This window comes from Cavia porcellus, unplaced genomic scaffold (genome assembly GCF_034190915.1).
Source record: "Cavia porcellus strain 051 isolate PalLab524CR breed Dunkin Hartley unplaced genomic scaffold, mCavPor4.1 scaffold_14, whole genome shotgun sequence".
Lineage (NCBI taxonomy): Eukaryota > Metazoa > Chordata > Mammalia > Rodentia > Caviidae > Cavia > Cavia porcellus.
In genome coordinates, this window is record NW_026947497.1 from 46,663,421 (window position 1) to 46,679,134 (window position 15,714).

Sequence of the window (15,714 nt, forward strand, 5' to 3'; positions counted from 1 at the left end):
GATGAAAACCAATACACTTCTCTCATCCTTTTCATCACTTTCTGAAGCCGTTCTGCACATACTCTTTTGTTTGTGCCTTTAGTTGCTCTGTTGTGGCTGTTATATAGTCGACTGAAAACTTTTACCTTTCAAGGTCATTTTAACTTTGGGGAAGAGCCAGATGTCATATGGCATCACATCCTGTGAATAAAGTGGATGAGGACACACTGTAATGTTTTCATGAGTCTTAGAGGGCACTCAGCAGCAGCATTCACTGGATTTTAGATCATACCTCTTAAAGATGCAAAAGACTTTCACAACTGCTTCAGAGAGTAGCAAGAATGACAGGATGAGTATGTTCAAAGCAAGGGAGAGTCTTTGGGGAGATCAGTGACAATATGTCTTTAATAAATTTTAAAAATTAAAACATTTTGATCATCTCTTGTATCATATTATACTCCCTGGTCTTTGACAGCTATTTGAACATGTATGTGTGTTTGAGTACTTTCCAAGGCTGATATCTATAACTAGAATGTCTTTTGAAACTACTTTTTAAAATGAATTTAGTAAGATTAAAAACTTCCTGATAACTGATACATTTTCCAAATTGTAAAGTCAGGTAGCTGAAATCTACCAGTGAGGAAAAACACTGGTTTTATGATTGGGGGAGGGTGGAATCATTGCCATGATTTTACTTTTTCTATTTGGAATCAAAATAGAGTTTTCTTTGAAGTTAGATTCGGGCTATTTCTACTCTGTTGTTTTAGATTGAGCCGCTTAGTGACTGATTTTTGTTGGGTATAAAAACTTGCCTGCCAATTATGGAATTTAAAAATCTGTTATTTCAAGTCATGAGATGGCCCAACTATGTTCCATTTCCTCTGCTCAGAGACAACTACCATCCCACTTACAGCTTCTAAATCTAGTGGTCAGCTTGGGCTCTAAGCTCAGCTGGCTTCTCCATCTGTCCTCATTGCTTCTCTTGTTATATGAGTCATCCTATTTCTAACATGACCTAGTATTTATTGCACGTAACTACCCTGGCATGATGCAAAAGTATTATTATCCTCACCACAAATCTAAGGCAGATACTGTTGTCATTTCAGTTTTATTGATAAGAAGGCTACTTTTAAGAGAAGTTAACCTGCTGACCCACTCAGGACTGGAGAGCAGTAACTGTGGGTTGGCCTGGAAGCCAGGTTTGTCCAACCTCCGAGGCTCAAGCTGTCAGCCAGCAAGCTGGGCTGTATTAGTTTGTTGGTCAGTCTTGGATGCCTGAGCTTTGATACAGTGTTCATGTTTCCAGCCTGGACAAATCTGGGTTGGAACTTTGGCTGTGCTTCTTAGGAGCTCTGTGACCTTGGGTGAATGATTTAAATCCTTCAGATACCATCTGGAAATTATGTGTAAAATCCAATGGCAAATTTGTTTTTCAATGCACCCAACAGGAAGAGCTGTCATTAATTGTATCTGTACAGTAGCCTGACTTTTATGAAGATCATATTGGTATGTGAAATGGCCTGTTTTTCCTTGGGAACACTGAGCTCTGGCCAACTTGGTCTGAGATCAGTACTCCTAGTGGTTCTTCTGTTACCTCCTGCAGGTCTTTACATCAGTCCTGCAGATGCCCGTCTTTTCTGGGTGTGTTAGTGGCTTTTTTTGCAAGCACGTTGAGTTACTAGTACTGAATTATGGAGTTTGAGGAAGTCCAGTAAACAGTGTGGTCCAAATGAATGGAGGAGTGGGCAGTAGTTGAACAGATGAAGACTGGGGCGTCATCTTTGTTATTAACACATCTGCTGCTAGAGATAGGATAAAGGAGACCCAGAGAACCCACCACCATGATTTTCAGGACAAAGATAGAGAAGCTCAGGTAGAAAAGGAAGTAGGAGGAGGAAGCTAAAATTCTGAGGAGGTGACATTGGAACCGAGCTTTGCTGTCTGTTGGGACCTTGGACAGGGACTCGTGGCATGCATGCCTAAACTTAAGTCATGGCTGGACCAGCGTGCTTGAGGGCTACTTGGTGGCAGGAGACAATGGCAAGAATCTATCTTCAAAACTTGTTTGAATCTTTGAAAATGGAGGAATGGTACCTTTCTGAACCTCTCAGTTAAACACTTTGGGAGTATGTGACTATTGAAATGACATGTGGGAACTGATAGTTCATGCTTCTCTTTGTTTTGTTTATATATTTTTGTATCTTCATTATAAATTTTTTTACATATCTTCTTTGCTTTTTTGATACAATGATTTGTGTTAATTCTGAAGAAAAATCACAATAGTGATAGACAGCTGCTGAAAACATGACTCATCTTATGAGATTTTATATGATTGTTATTTTTAAAAGTACAGGATGGTAGAGGTTTTATCCTTCAGGCCTTTCTGGCCACACCATACTGGTCTTTCCTTATTCTTAGTATTACTACACAATTTAGAGGCTGAAGTCTCCTCTTAAACCTGCTTCATATGTATGCCTTTTATTTTAGTTTGGGGTTTATAAAAATAGCTGTGTCATCTGAATTCATTTAAAATAAAGTCTGTAAAACTTAAATTCATTGCTAGTTCTGTCTGAACACTAACAAAATCTTGGATATGAAGTTATATTATCTGTAATCTAAGAGAATCTTAAACTTTTGTAACTCTTGAATTATACTAGATTTTTAATAATTCAGTGTTATTTAAAATCTAGATTCATCTGTAAGGGAGTAAAATTACATCTCATATACTGATAGTCATTGACCTAAGCATATTACCTTAACTCAGTACCTAACTGCAACAAAAATTAATCTATCTTTCTTCTTTTTTTTTTTTAGCTTCTCAGACAAACATTTTAGTGGAAAAGGCTTACATTTTCAACCATCAGTTCTAGATTTTGGAATACAGTAAGTATCCTTTCTTTATAATAAAAAACTCATTTTTTTTGTGTTGTATACTTGCAGCATATGTGTTTCCCTCATTGGGTTTTTTTGAGATGAGCTCTCCCTGTATAGCCCAAGCTGGCCTCAAACCCTGGCTCTAGGCTCCCGAGTACTGAGATTATAAGGTAATGCTCTCATACCCAGCTCAGCTTTTGCATGATATATAATAGTGTATATACACAAGTGTATAGACACATTGTTAAATTTTAGTCATATTAAATCCATGACTTAGTAAAAGACATATTTGCATGTAAGAGGAGTGTGTAAGAGTTGTTTTAACCCTTTCTTTAATTTTTTCTAAGTGGGGAGCGGGGCCCAGGATTGAATCAAGGCCCCACGCATGCCAGGCAAGCACTCTACCACTGAGCTATGTCTCCAATTTCCCTTTTTCTAGCTCTTAATAAATATACCCGTACTATTTTATAGTGATTGTCATTTAATTAGAAGGCAATGTTAAGGTTTTTTTTTGAAAACTTTTTTCCATTTTTCTGAAACAGAAACAACTCAGGGTATTTCATAACGAAAAACCCTGAATACTGATGACTTCTGAATGTCTAGACTCAGATATTGGTTTGCTATTCTTTTTCCCTACTCCCTTAGGACTCAGGGTTGCACAGTATGGTATGTACTAGGATAAGAGCTGGGACTGCAGTGGAGTGGGGTGGACACAATGTTAGCCCTGACAGCATTGAACATCAGGAACCAGAAACGAAGGCCATGGGATCTGAGGGCCAGGTGAGGGCCTGCCTGGGAACTTGGAAAAAGAGAGTGGGAAGTTGTGGAGAGGGGGCAGTGGAGGGTCTCTCATGCATGGCACAATTTGAAATGTGCGGGTATTAAGCTCTCTGGATGAAGAACGTGGCAGCACTGAGCATGGTTCCAACTTAGCACCTTCAAAGGTGGGAGAAGCAGTGTTGGAGGAGTCAGAGCTCTGCTTAGGCCAGCAGCCTTGGCCTGTTTGTTCAACTCTTCAAGATCAGAGCGAGTTTTTATAAAAATTCTTTTTTATTTATTATTATTACTTGTGTTTATAGTCCTTGTGGGGAGTTGGTACGTTTTGAGTTAAAAACAAAGTTATGTGGGTGAAGCGCCATGATGCTGAGGAGCACCTGGGGTGGGGTCCTACATCTCTATTGTGCTTCTCTTTATCTTTCTGGTCATCCAAAGGTTTGAGCTGCAGAGGGGGCGAATTTGTAAGGATTTTGGCTCAAGGATATTTTGTAAGAGGATGAAGAGGTAAAGTGGCAAAGGGAGTTTTCTGACTTCTATGAGATTTGGGGTGCCTTTTAAAAAAGGCTGAATTTAACCTCACTGACTTCAAATTTTGAGAGAGTACTTTGCTTTTGTGTAAAGTCTTACAAAAAAGAAGGACTACCGGGGCTGGGATTTAGCTTAGCGGCATAAGCACCTTCCTTGCAAGTGTGCTGTTGTGAGTTCGATCCCTGGTACCAATAAAAACGAAAAAGACAAAAGAAGGACTACTTTAAAGAGCATGTGTGAATGTTATAGCTCAGTAGGTGTAATAAAAGAGGTGGTAGTTAAGTACAGCTAGATGAGAACAGTCCTACTTCATAGGATCCTGGCTGTGTAATATATTTTTTTAAGTCTTCAGTAACAGAAGAATTCAATAAACAGTTTGCATGAATATATGTATATATTAGCAACATTTATTTTGCCCGTATGTATTATTTGTGGGTCCTGATAACTAGAAGTTTGTTGAGAGGATGTTCAGTCTTTGACTTGAATCTCCTTTAGTTTTGTTTAGATAGTACTTAATAGTTCACAACACATAACTGACCCTAGTCATATGAATCTGTTAATCCTAGATGGTATTATTTGTGTGTGAGAGAGAGAGAGAGTGTGTGTGTGTGTGTGTGTGTGTGTGTGTGTGTGTGTATTATTTTTCAGATATCTCCGTTTGAGCATATGCCACAAATGTCTGTAACTTTGTTCCTGAGAAGTAATACAATTTGCCCAAAGTCATTTCACTAGAAGTGGAGGAATAAGGCTGATTTCTAGGCCAGTTTTGTGCTGTTTTCATATTAGTAAGGTATAGGCTATGATTGTGGGAAAACCTCTAAGAACAAACTTTAACATAAATCCAAACACATTCAAAATTAGCCAGGTTTTACACTTTCTTTTTTCTTTTTATCGGTACCGGGGATCAAACTCACGACCGCCTGCTTGCAAGGCAGGTGCTTATGCCGCTGACCTAAATCCCCAGCCCCATACATGCTAGGGCTTGGTTTACTTCTCTTTTAGCATAGATTTATTTTTTTGGCCTTTTTCCCTTTTATCGGTATCAGGGATCGAACTGACGACTGCCTGCTTGCAAAGCAGGTGCTTATGCCACTGAGCTAAATCCCCAGCCCCCTAGCCAGGTTTTATGTTATATCAAATGGCATAATAATTTATAGTCATCAGAATAAATTTTAGCTAGAAGGGTCTCCTGGTTGCTTTGCTGCCCTGGCTCAGCTTGTGTTTACTTCAGTGTTGGCCTGGGGCAAGCCCCATCCCTTCTCAGAGCTTTAGTTTCCTTCTGGGACATGGACTCAAGGTCAGTTACTCATTTTCCTTCTGCCTGCTTCCGGGCCTCATGTTAAGGGTTAATATTTCATAAGAGATTTTAGTCATTCTTTTGTAGTATGAAGTTAATAGTGTATCTTCCAGTTGTCACTAGTGAAGGAAATTCATATCCTCATAAAACGTTTAAAAATAGAACTTTAAAAAATGGATTGAAAATAGCACAGAGCTAGCTCATCTCCAGCCAGGGCTCCCTGTCTGCCCTAGCGGGTGCAGTCCTAAACTCTACAGTGCTGCTGCTTCATGGCCTTGTTTTCTGTTTCTCTGGTAGACATCTTCGTTCTTTGAAGCTAGAAATCTTCTGTGTTATGTATGTGAATGGGTATCTAAAGCTTTGAGGATAAGTGTTAGTCACTTTGCTATTTGAGTCTACCAAAAACTTACAAGAAGTAGTTCTTGTTTATTTAATTGCAGGAAGAAAGGAACTATGAGCCCAGTAATGAGGTAGGAGGACTCTTTGAGGTGACTGTCTTTATGGTAATGTAAAATTTTAGAAAAAATTTTGCATTACTGAAGAACCATAAAAGCATCAAGGTTTTTAATCCCTCTGCGGTGTTATTTATAACTGGAATTAAGTAGTTGTGTATTGAAATACACATTGGATATTGAGGATGCAGCTTAGTTGTATAGTTCTTGCCTTGAGTGGACAAGGTCCTGGGTTCAACCCCCAGCACCACACACACTCAAAAAAAGATATATTAAAACTTACACTAACACTAGTACTTCAAAACAGGAGTGCAAGCTAGAAGAAAAATTCCAAAGATTTGATGCTAGTGATACACTGTTTTGGAAATCTCATTGCATACGAGAGAAACAGTATGATTAAAATTTTCCTTAAGCATCACTATTGATATTAGGAAAACTGAAAACCAGAGAAACGCAAGCATAATGAATATGAATTTTTGCTTAACCTGGGGTATTTCTGGCCCCTGCTGATGAGAGACGGAGGTGTGGAACTTGGTCTTGGAGGGTATTAAAACTGGAAGCGTGACTGCTGTGACATTCAGGCTGGCTCTGGGTTACAGTACGGTCAAGCCAGTAGACTCGGAGGTCAGTGGCTAGAGGGACACTGTAGTGAGGTGTCCAGGCAGGAGATGCGAGCCTGGTTCCTGACCTCTTGCAGCTCCTTTGACGGCTGAGAGTGCAGGTAGAGTGGGCTGCCTAAAACGGTGGTCTCAAGGCCTTGTTCCACGAGTGTGTGTGCTCTGCAGTGGAGGCTACTTCTGGGTGGTCGTGGAAAGTTTTGAAATTAAATGAATTTTTTTTTTGGTAGGCACATGTTTGTGGACGGAAAAGCTCCCACCCCCATCCCACCCCCTCCAGCAGGATTTTCTGAAAGGCTTCTGATTTCAGAGGATAAGAACTGCTCTTCACAGTGCTGCCTGGCTTCTATTTTCCTCAAGCATGGCTGAAGGCAACAGTGAATTTTCCTTTTGTAAAACCTAGTAAAGCTCTTTGTAAGCTGAAGTTCAACCCTTACAAACATCTCTTTAAAATTTATTACTTAGAAAACAAGCTCTAGGAAAAAAGAGTTTTTCTATGAATACAGTGTCTTATCTAAACATACTTTCATTTGAATGAGAGGGCCTAGACAGAGAATGCCAGAGCGTGCCAAAGTGTGCTGTTTTTTTTTTTTTTTTTTCTCTTTTTCCTTTTTATTGGTACCGGGGATCGAACTCACAACTGCCTGCTTGCAAGGCAAGCACTTATGCCGCTGAGCTAAACCTCCAGCCCCAAGTGTGCTGTTTTTAACAACCATTAGCGGCCTACATGGCGTGAGTTCTTTCAGCATAGAAACCAGCGGAGTATTATTGTGGGTCGGTGTAAATCATAGAAAAGAAAATTTTGTTTTTGCATTTGTTTTTACTATTGGAGATTAAATATTTTACAGACTTGGTAAGTTTTGTTTACTTTTTAATGAACATCAATAGATTTTTGGATTTAAAAATGTATTGGCTAGGGATGTATGCTCAGTGGTAGAACTTGTGCAAGGCCCTGGGTTCTAGCCCCAGAGCCAAAAATGTAAAACTAAAAAGTGAGCATGTGGGTGTGTGCACATGCATGTAGTGATATGGATTAAATCACAAACATGTTACTTTTTTTCTCTCCCCTCCTAGACTCCTGGGCCATCCTGCAGCAAAGATTCTTTATGCTTACAACCCCAGTCGGGATGGCGAGGTCGTGGTGAACTCGGTGTTTACAGCTGTTAGACATTTTCACGTGCCTCCTGTTCATTGCAGGGTGAGTGTTGATGGACTCGTGGAAACTATGTGGGGGCAGGCTGCCAGCTTCTCCTGCTTTCTTTGGCCTCAAGTTGGAACCTTGTGCTCTCTGTCTCCCCTTTTTCTTTTTCTGTGGCCCAAACTTTCCTTTGTGTATGTTTACTTTAGCATGTGTTTTTTCAGTTATTTTCATAATTTTGGTGTCTCTGGAAAAACCTTTAAAGAATTTAGATAGCAATACATGTATATCCAGCATGTCTTCCTTCTATCATAAAGTTTCTATTTGTCTCCAAGTTACTACCGATGCTGTGAGGCATTTAGTAATTAACACAATTTTGCAGTCAGGAGCTGTCTCACCTCTCAGGTCTACTAAGAAAGTTAGGACTTCTTTCTAAACTTAAGACTACACAGTAGTGAATGGAACTTGGACCATAATGGAGCCCCAAACCCTAGTCTCTTAGCTTTTGGAGTAGTCTTTGGCTGTAAACAAGTTCATGATGGGATTATACTTCATGTCTTGCTGCTGGGTGGCTTGGCCCATTATGGTACATGCATGACTGTCTCATCAGGCAACTGTTTATTGATTTTGTTAGTGAGAGGACTGGACTGACAAAAGTGATTTGACCAGTTTGTACCTTTAGTGGTACAGTAGTCCATCTAACGATCATGCATGTACTGCTGCTGGTGGTTCAAGGCAGTAGAAATGTGTTAATGAATGTGTTGATTGCTGGTAAGCTTTACTGTATTTGCCTTGCTTATTATGATTGATATGAATTTTCACAAAATACTGGGACAAAAGAAATGTTGAAGAGGGCAGCCTAGTGTTTGGTTTGTGATGGTCTGCACAGGTAAACATAGTCCCTGGTTTTTTAAGCTTACTTCATTATGTTTATACCTTGGTGGTTCTCTGTATTTGAGCAGAGGTGTAACTGTGTTAGGAACATGGTGTGGAAGAGGGAAAGGAAGGAGATGAGACTCGTGATCTAGACGGAAGTAAGGTGACTTGGCAACTGTTTTGTTCTAAGTCAGTGGTATTTCCTTAGGTTATTGGCTGTTGGTCATTTCAAGGATGCTCAGGGATTCACGGTACTTACACATCAAGGCTGCAGATTAGGCAACCATCTGGTAGAGATTGTCAGAAAGAAAATCTACAGAAGACAGTTTGTCAAAGGAAGTCATTCCAAATGACTAATTAGGTACCTTTCTTTCAGGTAATTCCAGCAATGGGGAAAACCTCCTTTAGAATTATTTTCTTACCCACTGAAGAAGGAAGCATTGAAAGTTCTTTATTTATTAATACTTCTTCATATGGAGTCCTTTCCTATCATGTAAGTAGCTTTCTTTTGCCACGTAATTTGGTTGTGTTGAGGAGTCCATCCCCAGAGGCTCACTGTTCATACCATTATTCGCCAGGAAGGGAATGTGAAGAACCTTGTTGGTGTTCACAAAAGTAGTTGGGACTCTACCTTAAGTGTGGTATTTGTGACGTCTTTAAAAAGCATGTGTCATTGAGTAATTTCAGAGCCAAGATCAGTTGCCTTGTGGTTATTTCTTACCAAGTTCCATAAAACATGAGGTCCCACATCAGAAGAGTTGTCTGTGTAGAAGATTTGCTAATGGAGAGAAAGAGTTGGCTGAAATAACAGCATTCATTCTGCTGAAATAACTAGCACTTTTTTTTGACAGAGATAAGTGTGTTCATTATTTCACTTTTGCAGACAGAGATGGATACTAGCTGGGGTAACAGCGCTGTGTGTACCTGTGCTGATTTCCTCACAGGGGTAGTTCAGCGGTATGGTGGGGGCGGGGGCCTCTAGCAGTCCAACAGTGGGGCTCCCCTTTCTCTTTTGCTCTAGGTGTCTGGAGTTGGCACTCGCAGGATCTCTACAGAAGGCTCCACAGAGCAGCTGCCAGATGCTTATTTTCTGCTTCCGCAAGTCGAGAGTGTTCAGCTTGCACAAACACAGGTCATTTTCTTTGATGTGCTTTGAACAAATTTTGTAGCCCTTTCCATTTGTGTATCTTGGGCAGGGTATGTACAGCTCTTTTTATATAGTCAGAATTGAGGCTTTACTATTTTTTGATATTTGAAAAATTCTAAAATTTAAAAATCTATTTGTAAAGTGTCAGTGAAATCCACATACTTTTTTTTTGTTTTTGGAGATCTGGGGGATCAAACCTAGGGGCTTGCTCATGGCTGGCAAGTTGTTCTACCCCTGGGCTACACCTCAGAATTCTTCTGTAGGGCCATGTGCCCAGCACTGATACTCTGTAGTTCACTCAATCCTATTGTTGGTTATTTGGAATGTTTCTAGTTTTTCATTTTTATTGCCATTAAGCCATGTGCCTGGTTTATAAGTTTCTTTAGAGAGGAACAGTTCTGTAGTTACAGACTGTGAACTGTTTTATAGAGCTTGTTAAGGCCTGCTAGGTTGCTTTTCAGGAAGAGAGAACCTCTGAGGGCTGGTGACATGTGCCTCTGAGGGCGCCACACTAGCTCTTCCCTTCCCTGCTTCCCTCCTTCTGTCTGGGTGCAGCTTAGGGGAAAGAAACATTTTGATGTGCAAGAAGCATAATGATAAGTTAAAATTCTTTTAAAACACATTTCATTAATAGCTTTTATCTGTATTTCCTTATAACTGTGGGTAGCTCCTTAGGAACTGTACCAAAACAAAATCCCGAAAACTCCTATCTTGAATCAATATAAGTCTTACCTGTTTCTTTCTGAACGCTGCTTAGAGTCTGTGGTCAACAATACCAGTCCCTTTATTCATTTGCAGTTTTACTGAGCATCTGTTCTGTGCCAGGGTTTAGGAGCTTCTGTCCCAGGAGAGGGAGAGACAGAATGAGTGACCTGTAATGTAGTGTCTGGGAGCTTTGTTAACAGATAGATGCTTTTTAAGGATTTTTAATGATACGTGAATTTTTTTTTTTTTTTTTTTTTGTCTTTTTCCTTTTTATCGGTACTGGGGATCGAACTCACGACTGCCTGCTTGCAAGGCAGGCGCTTATGCCGCTGAGCTAAATCCCCAGCCCCCAATACGTGAATTTTAACAGTAGTCTTCCTCTTAGGAGTTTTGTTTTGTTTTTTGATTAGATGCTGACCCTGTAGTCCCGCTGTGGGGCAGCCCGCTCCAGCCACCCTGCCCAACAGAGCGTGTGTGTCTGCTTCCTGTGATGTGCACTGTCATTCCCTGGGTCTTTACCCGTGACACTACTCAGAGCCCTGCCCCTCTCCAGAAACAGGCGTTGGGCCTTGGGCTGTGTCACCTGCTTGAAACCCCTCCAGGCAGGCCACTCACTTGGAGGAGCTACTCTTCTGTTTTCTCAGTGACACTCTCCTGACCTCAAACAGCCTCTCAAGGTGTTTTTAGGTATCTTAGGGTTTAAAACCAGTCCTTATCATGGCTGCCAGGCCTGGTTCCATATGCACACTTGATCACGCTCTCTTTCCCTCCCCTGCCTCCCCACTGGCCTGGGCTTGAGCCTGGGACCCGTGCCACCCGCACACTCCACCACTGTCTCCCATGCCGCGATCTCTTGCCCTCTGTCTTACATCACACTGGCCTCTCGCACCTGGGGTCCTTTGTTTACCCTCACCTGCCCTTTTCTCTGCTTCACCCTGCTTCATCCTTCCTTGTTCATCTCATTCTTGGATTCTCCAGGGACTCTCTCTCCTCTTCCCGATTTGGTTCAAGACCTTGGTTGGTCCATGGTAGCACCGTGCTCCTTCACCTTGGAGTGCTGCCCTTTGCCGAACATTGTGAGCTCACCCTTGATTGCTGCCCTGCTTCATGCCATGGGGTGTCTCAGCTCAACGAAGATGGGGCCATCTGACCGCTGTGCTCCCCACTCTGCTTGCACCTCCCCCAGTGTGCTGCAGCTGTGAATAGTGACCAGTGGAGCTGGCCCCAAGAGCTCTGTGGTTCCGCTCCAGGTACAGGTCCCTGTTGCTCTCTCCCTGTGGCTTGCCCTGCTGGTGACTGTGCTTTTCTTATTCTTATTTTCTTCATTAGCAGATAGAGGTTCAATGTACCTGTTCCCAGAATCTGAAATCTGAAATGTTCCCAAATCTGAAGATATCTGAGCCTGACATGATGTCCAAAGTGGAATGTTCTGCACCTGATCTCATGCCATGAGCCACAGAACTCAGGCACATTAATAGTACTGTGCAATCACCCTCGGGCTGTGCAAATAAGATACGGGGCAAACATAAATGAATTCCATATTTATACCAATATATCTCAGAGTGTTGGTGCTGACATTCTGCAATCTGAAAAAGGCCAAATCTGAAACACCTCTATCCTAAGCATTTCAGATACAGGAAATTCAACCTGTATTGAACTCAGTTCATACTGAGGCTTGATCTACATTCCATAAATCTACTCACTGGAAAAGCCGTAGTAAAAACCGTAGTAGTTTACTAATCCTGTAGTTCCAGAACTCTGGGAGGCTGAGCAGAAAGATCACAAGTTCAAGCCCAGCCCAGGCAACTTTGCAGTTTATTGAGACCATGACTCACAATAAAAAAATAAACAGGACTGGGGATTGTAGCTCAGTGTGAAGGCCCCTGGGTTCAAAACCCAGACAAACAAACCACTGCCCCGTGGTTTAGTGTACCCGTGGGTTGTGCAACTATTGCTGTGGCCTAATTTTAGAACATTCCCATTGCGTCAGTCTAGTCCCTGGCGACCACTGATTTATTTTCTGTCTTTGTGGATTTGTCTATTCTGGGCATTTTACACAAAGGATTTGTGTGGTCTTTTGTGATTGGCATCTTTCCTATAATATGTTTCAAGTTTCACCCATGTTTTTCATTTGTTTTTATTGCCAAGCAGTTTGCCATTGTTTGGATGCAGCCTGTTTTATGTAACCATTTGTTGGTTGGTAAACATTTGAGTTGTTTCTGGTTTTGGGCTCTAATGAATTGAGCAAGTTTGTATAGATGTATTTTTTCTGTTGGTGTGAACCTATGAGTGACATTTTGCAGCTGTGCATTTTTTGGACCTGTCAAACTGTTTTGAAAGTGCTTACGTCTGTTTATAGCCCCACTGGTTTGCCAGTGCTTGTTGTCCTCTGGGACCCAGGACATTTGGAACCTTCCGGTTCAGTTACATGGGTGGGAAATTTATGTTCCCACAGAGGAGTAAGCGTCCATGGAGGTTCAGGGGAGTATGTTGTGTTTCTCAGAGGTGAAAACTGTTTCTTGAGGTCACAACAAGAAACCTTCCATAGTCAGAACACATTGATCTTTTAAGCTTGGAGCTTGCTATTAATGACGTCCTGTGGACATTCTGTTATAGCAATTGGTTTTTCAAAAGATTTAGAGAATTATGGCACAAACCAGGTTTAAATGTGTTAAGAACATCACAGGTGTTTTTTTTCCTAGGATTGCAAACTGGAGAAAAGCTTATTGCATGCCTGAGGTCAGGAAACCAGTTTCTTACCTAAGTGGCTCTGATTGGAGCCTGTGTTCCTGCCACTTAGCAATGTTGCCTCGCTGCGTCCTGGCAGAGATGTGACATGGGCCACTGCGAAGTTCTCTCTGGTGAGCTTAGAGAGTTATAGTGCAACTTTATTGATGCAGCCCGAAAAGGATGTTGGCCCCTCTTTCGTTCCCCATTTCTTAAAAAGCATGAATGTGGTGAAAAGGTCAAACAAAATAAATCTGTTTTATTTGATATTTTTATAGAGGAGAAAACTGTGTTAATGTTTAACATATAGATTGTGACTACTACTATCTTTAATGTTCAAGTTTTTGGAATAACAAAACACTTGTTCTTAGAAAATAAAGTAGGTACCAGCAAATTAAGGCTTTTTAAAAAAATATTATGAGGGCTGGCGATTTAGTTCAGTGGCATAAGTGCCTGCCTTTCAGGCGGGCAGTCATGAGTTCGATCCCTGGTACCGATTTAAAAAAAAAGACAAAAATATATTATGGGCTCATCTTGATCCTTTTTATTTGTATGAATATCATCCATTCATATCTTTGCATTTTTTTTTCCTTGCTTGGTTTAATTGGATTAGATAGCTTAGTTATTTCTCTGCTGAAAAGAAGAGTAGTGTATAAGTGATTTGTCTTTGGTCTAATTTCTTGTTGACCCCGTTTTAAAAAATAGGCATCACTGAGTTCAGTGGAGAGAAGGGGACACTTTTTATTTCCTTCACTGCAGATGTGAGTCTGCTGTTGGGAAGAGAGCAGGTGTTAGGGTCTGAATGTTTGCTCCCTCCACCATATGTTGAAATATAAACCCCAGCATGGTGGTTTTAAGAAGTGGGGTGGGTGAGTTCAGTGCCTTAAATAAAAGGAGCTTATTCTCAGTGGCTTCCATGTAGCACAGAGAAGGGGCTGCTTGGGAGGAACAGGTCCTCACCACACTCTAAATCCCCTGCCACCTTGATCTTGTATTTTCTAGGCTCTACCACCCAAGAATACAAAAGTTCTGTTGTTTGTAAGTCCTCCAGTCTAAGTTATTTTGGTTTAGTAGCTCAGGTGAGTTCACATAGTAGGGAAGCATGAAATGCTGAGTTACTGTTTTTCTTTTCATTCCTTCCTCTTTTTCATCCTTGCATTTCCTTTCCAAAGAGGAAATTCCTACAGATGAAAAGTCACTGTTCCCATGGGTCTGACTGGAACCTGGAGGCTTCTCCGCTTTCATGGCATCTTACCATCCTTTGGCACTCAGGTTGCTGTACCAGTTGTTCTTTCTCCAATCCAGGCCACAGGTCCCTTGTTTGCTGTTGGTATCTCCTCTTCCTCTTCCTCCTCCTCTTCCTCCTCTTTCTTCTTCTTCTGAAGGAGGAAAGGTTTATTTTGGCTCACGTTGATACCTTGAGAAACACAGTTAGTTGTTACTTTCCTGGTCATTGGTTTAGCTGGTTCCCCTTTTGTGTCCAAAGCAAGTCCAACTCCTTTACTTTGCATAAAGTCAGTCCCCTTTGTCATTGGGACCTAACTTCTGTCTCCAGCCTCAAAGGTCCTCCTCTTTCTCTGGCCTCAGAAACCTCCCATCCTTCCCCGAATGTGCCAACTCCTTACACTGGCTCACCGTTATGTGCTTGTACCCATCCTGATTCTATTTCTGATACTATCCACAGCTCCGTTCCAACATCAGCTCCTCTGGAACTTCCAGATCCCAGGGTGAGCCTGGTTGCTGGTCCTCCATCCATACTATACCATGTCCCCTCCTCTGAAATTCAGGGTGTCCAGGACAGGACCTGCTGCTTTTTCATTTTTATAAGTTTTATGTCAACTTGGCCTTAATACATTGAAGGCCCTCAAAGTTTTAAATAGTTACATGAGTCGATGGGAACTTGACCTGAGATCCTCAAATAGCCTATCTACTAGATTTATAGAACTTTTCACCACATCAACCATTTTTTGACATTCAGCAGATTTACTACCAGGGCAGGTGTTATTTTTCTTATTTTAGAAATTGTAGAATGAACTTAGAGTTTAAGTTACTTGGTGGAGGTCAAGAGCGGAGCCAGGTTTGACAATCGCAGCCTAGTGTGTCTTAAATTTTCCCCAAATGTAGTAAATTATTTAATCATTTATGATGCAGGAAAGGTAAGTGCAAGTAAAGCATTCTTTGCAGTATTTTTATTGTAATATAAAAGCAGAGGCAGCTTAAAGGCCTAACAGAAAAAAATTCAGTAAATTATGAGTTAACAACATAGCAAAGTATATATTAGTTTTTCCAGATTATAATTCTTTTTTTTTTTTTTTTTTTTTTTGTCTTTTTCCTTTTTTATCGGTACCGGGGATCGAACTCACGACTGCCTGCTTGCAAGGCAGGTGCTTATGCCGCTGAGCTAAATCCCCAGCCCCCTCAGATTATAATTCTAATGCCCCCGTGGAAATATCCAATTAGTGGATAGTACATAAGCTAGACTGTTCCCTCTGATTTTAGCTATTAATAAGTGGTGGGGTGAAACATGTAAATGTAGTTGTCATCAGACTTATGAGAAAGCAGAATCTAGTTTTTAATGTTTTCTTTAGTGCCTTGTT

At 41.1% G+C, this 15,714-nt stretch overlaps 1 protein-coding gene across 2 annotated transcripts in view; it reads left to right on the forward strand.

Annotated features, from left to right (window-relative positions):
• Positions 1-15,714, forward strand: part of Tmem131l (transmembrane 131 like) — a 146,694-nt gene that overhangs the window by 68,774 nt on the left and 62,206 nt on the right. For both annotated transcript variants that reach the window (XM_013160335.3, XM_063260864.1), the window contains exons 4-7: positions 2,794-2,862; positions 7,599-7,722; positions 8,915-9,031; positions 9,560-9,670. In XM_013160335.3, coding sequence (XP_013015789.1) covers positions 2,794-2,862; positions 7,599-7,722; positions 8,915-9,031; positions 9,560-9,670 — 421 coding nt within the window. The remainder of the gene's footprint in view (positions 1-2,793; positions 2,863-7,598; positions 7,723-8,914; positions 9,032-9,559; positions 9,671-15,714) is intronic.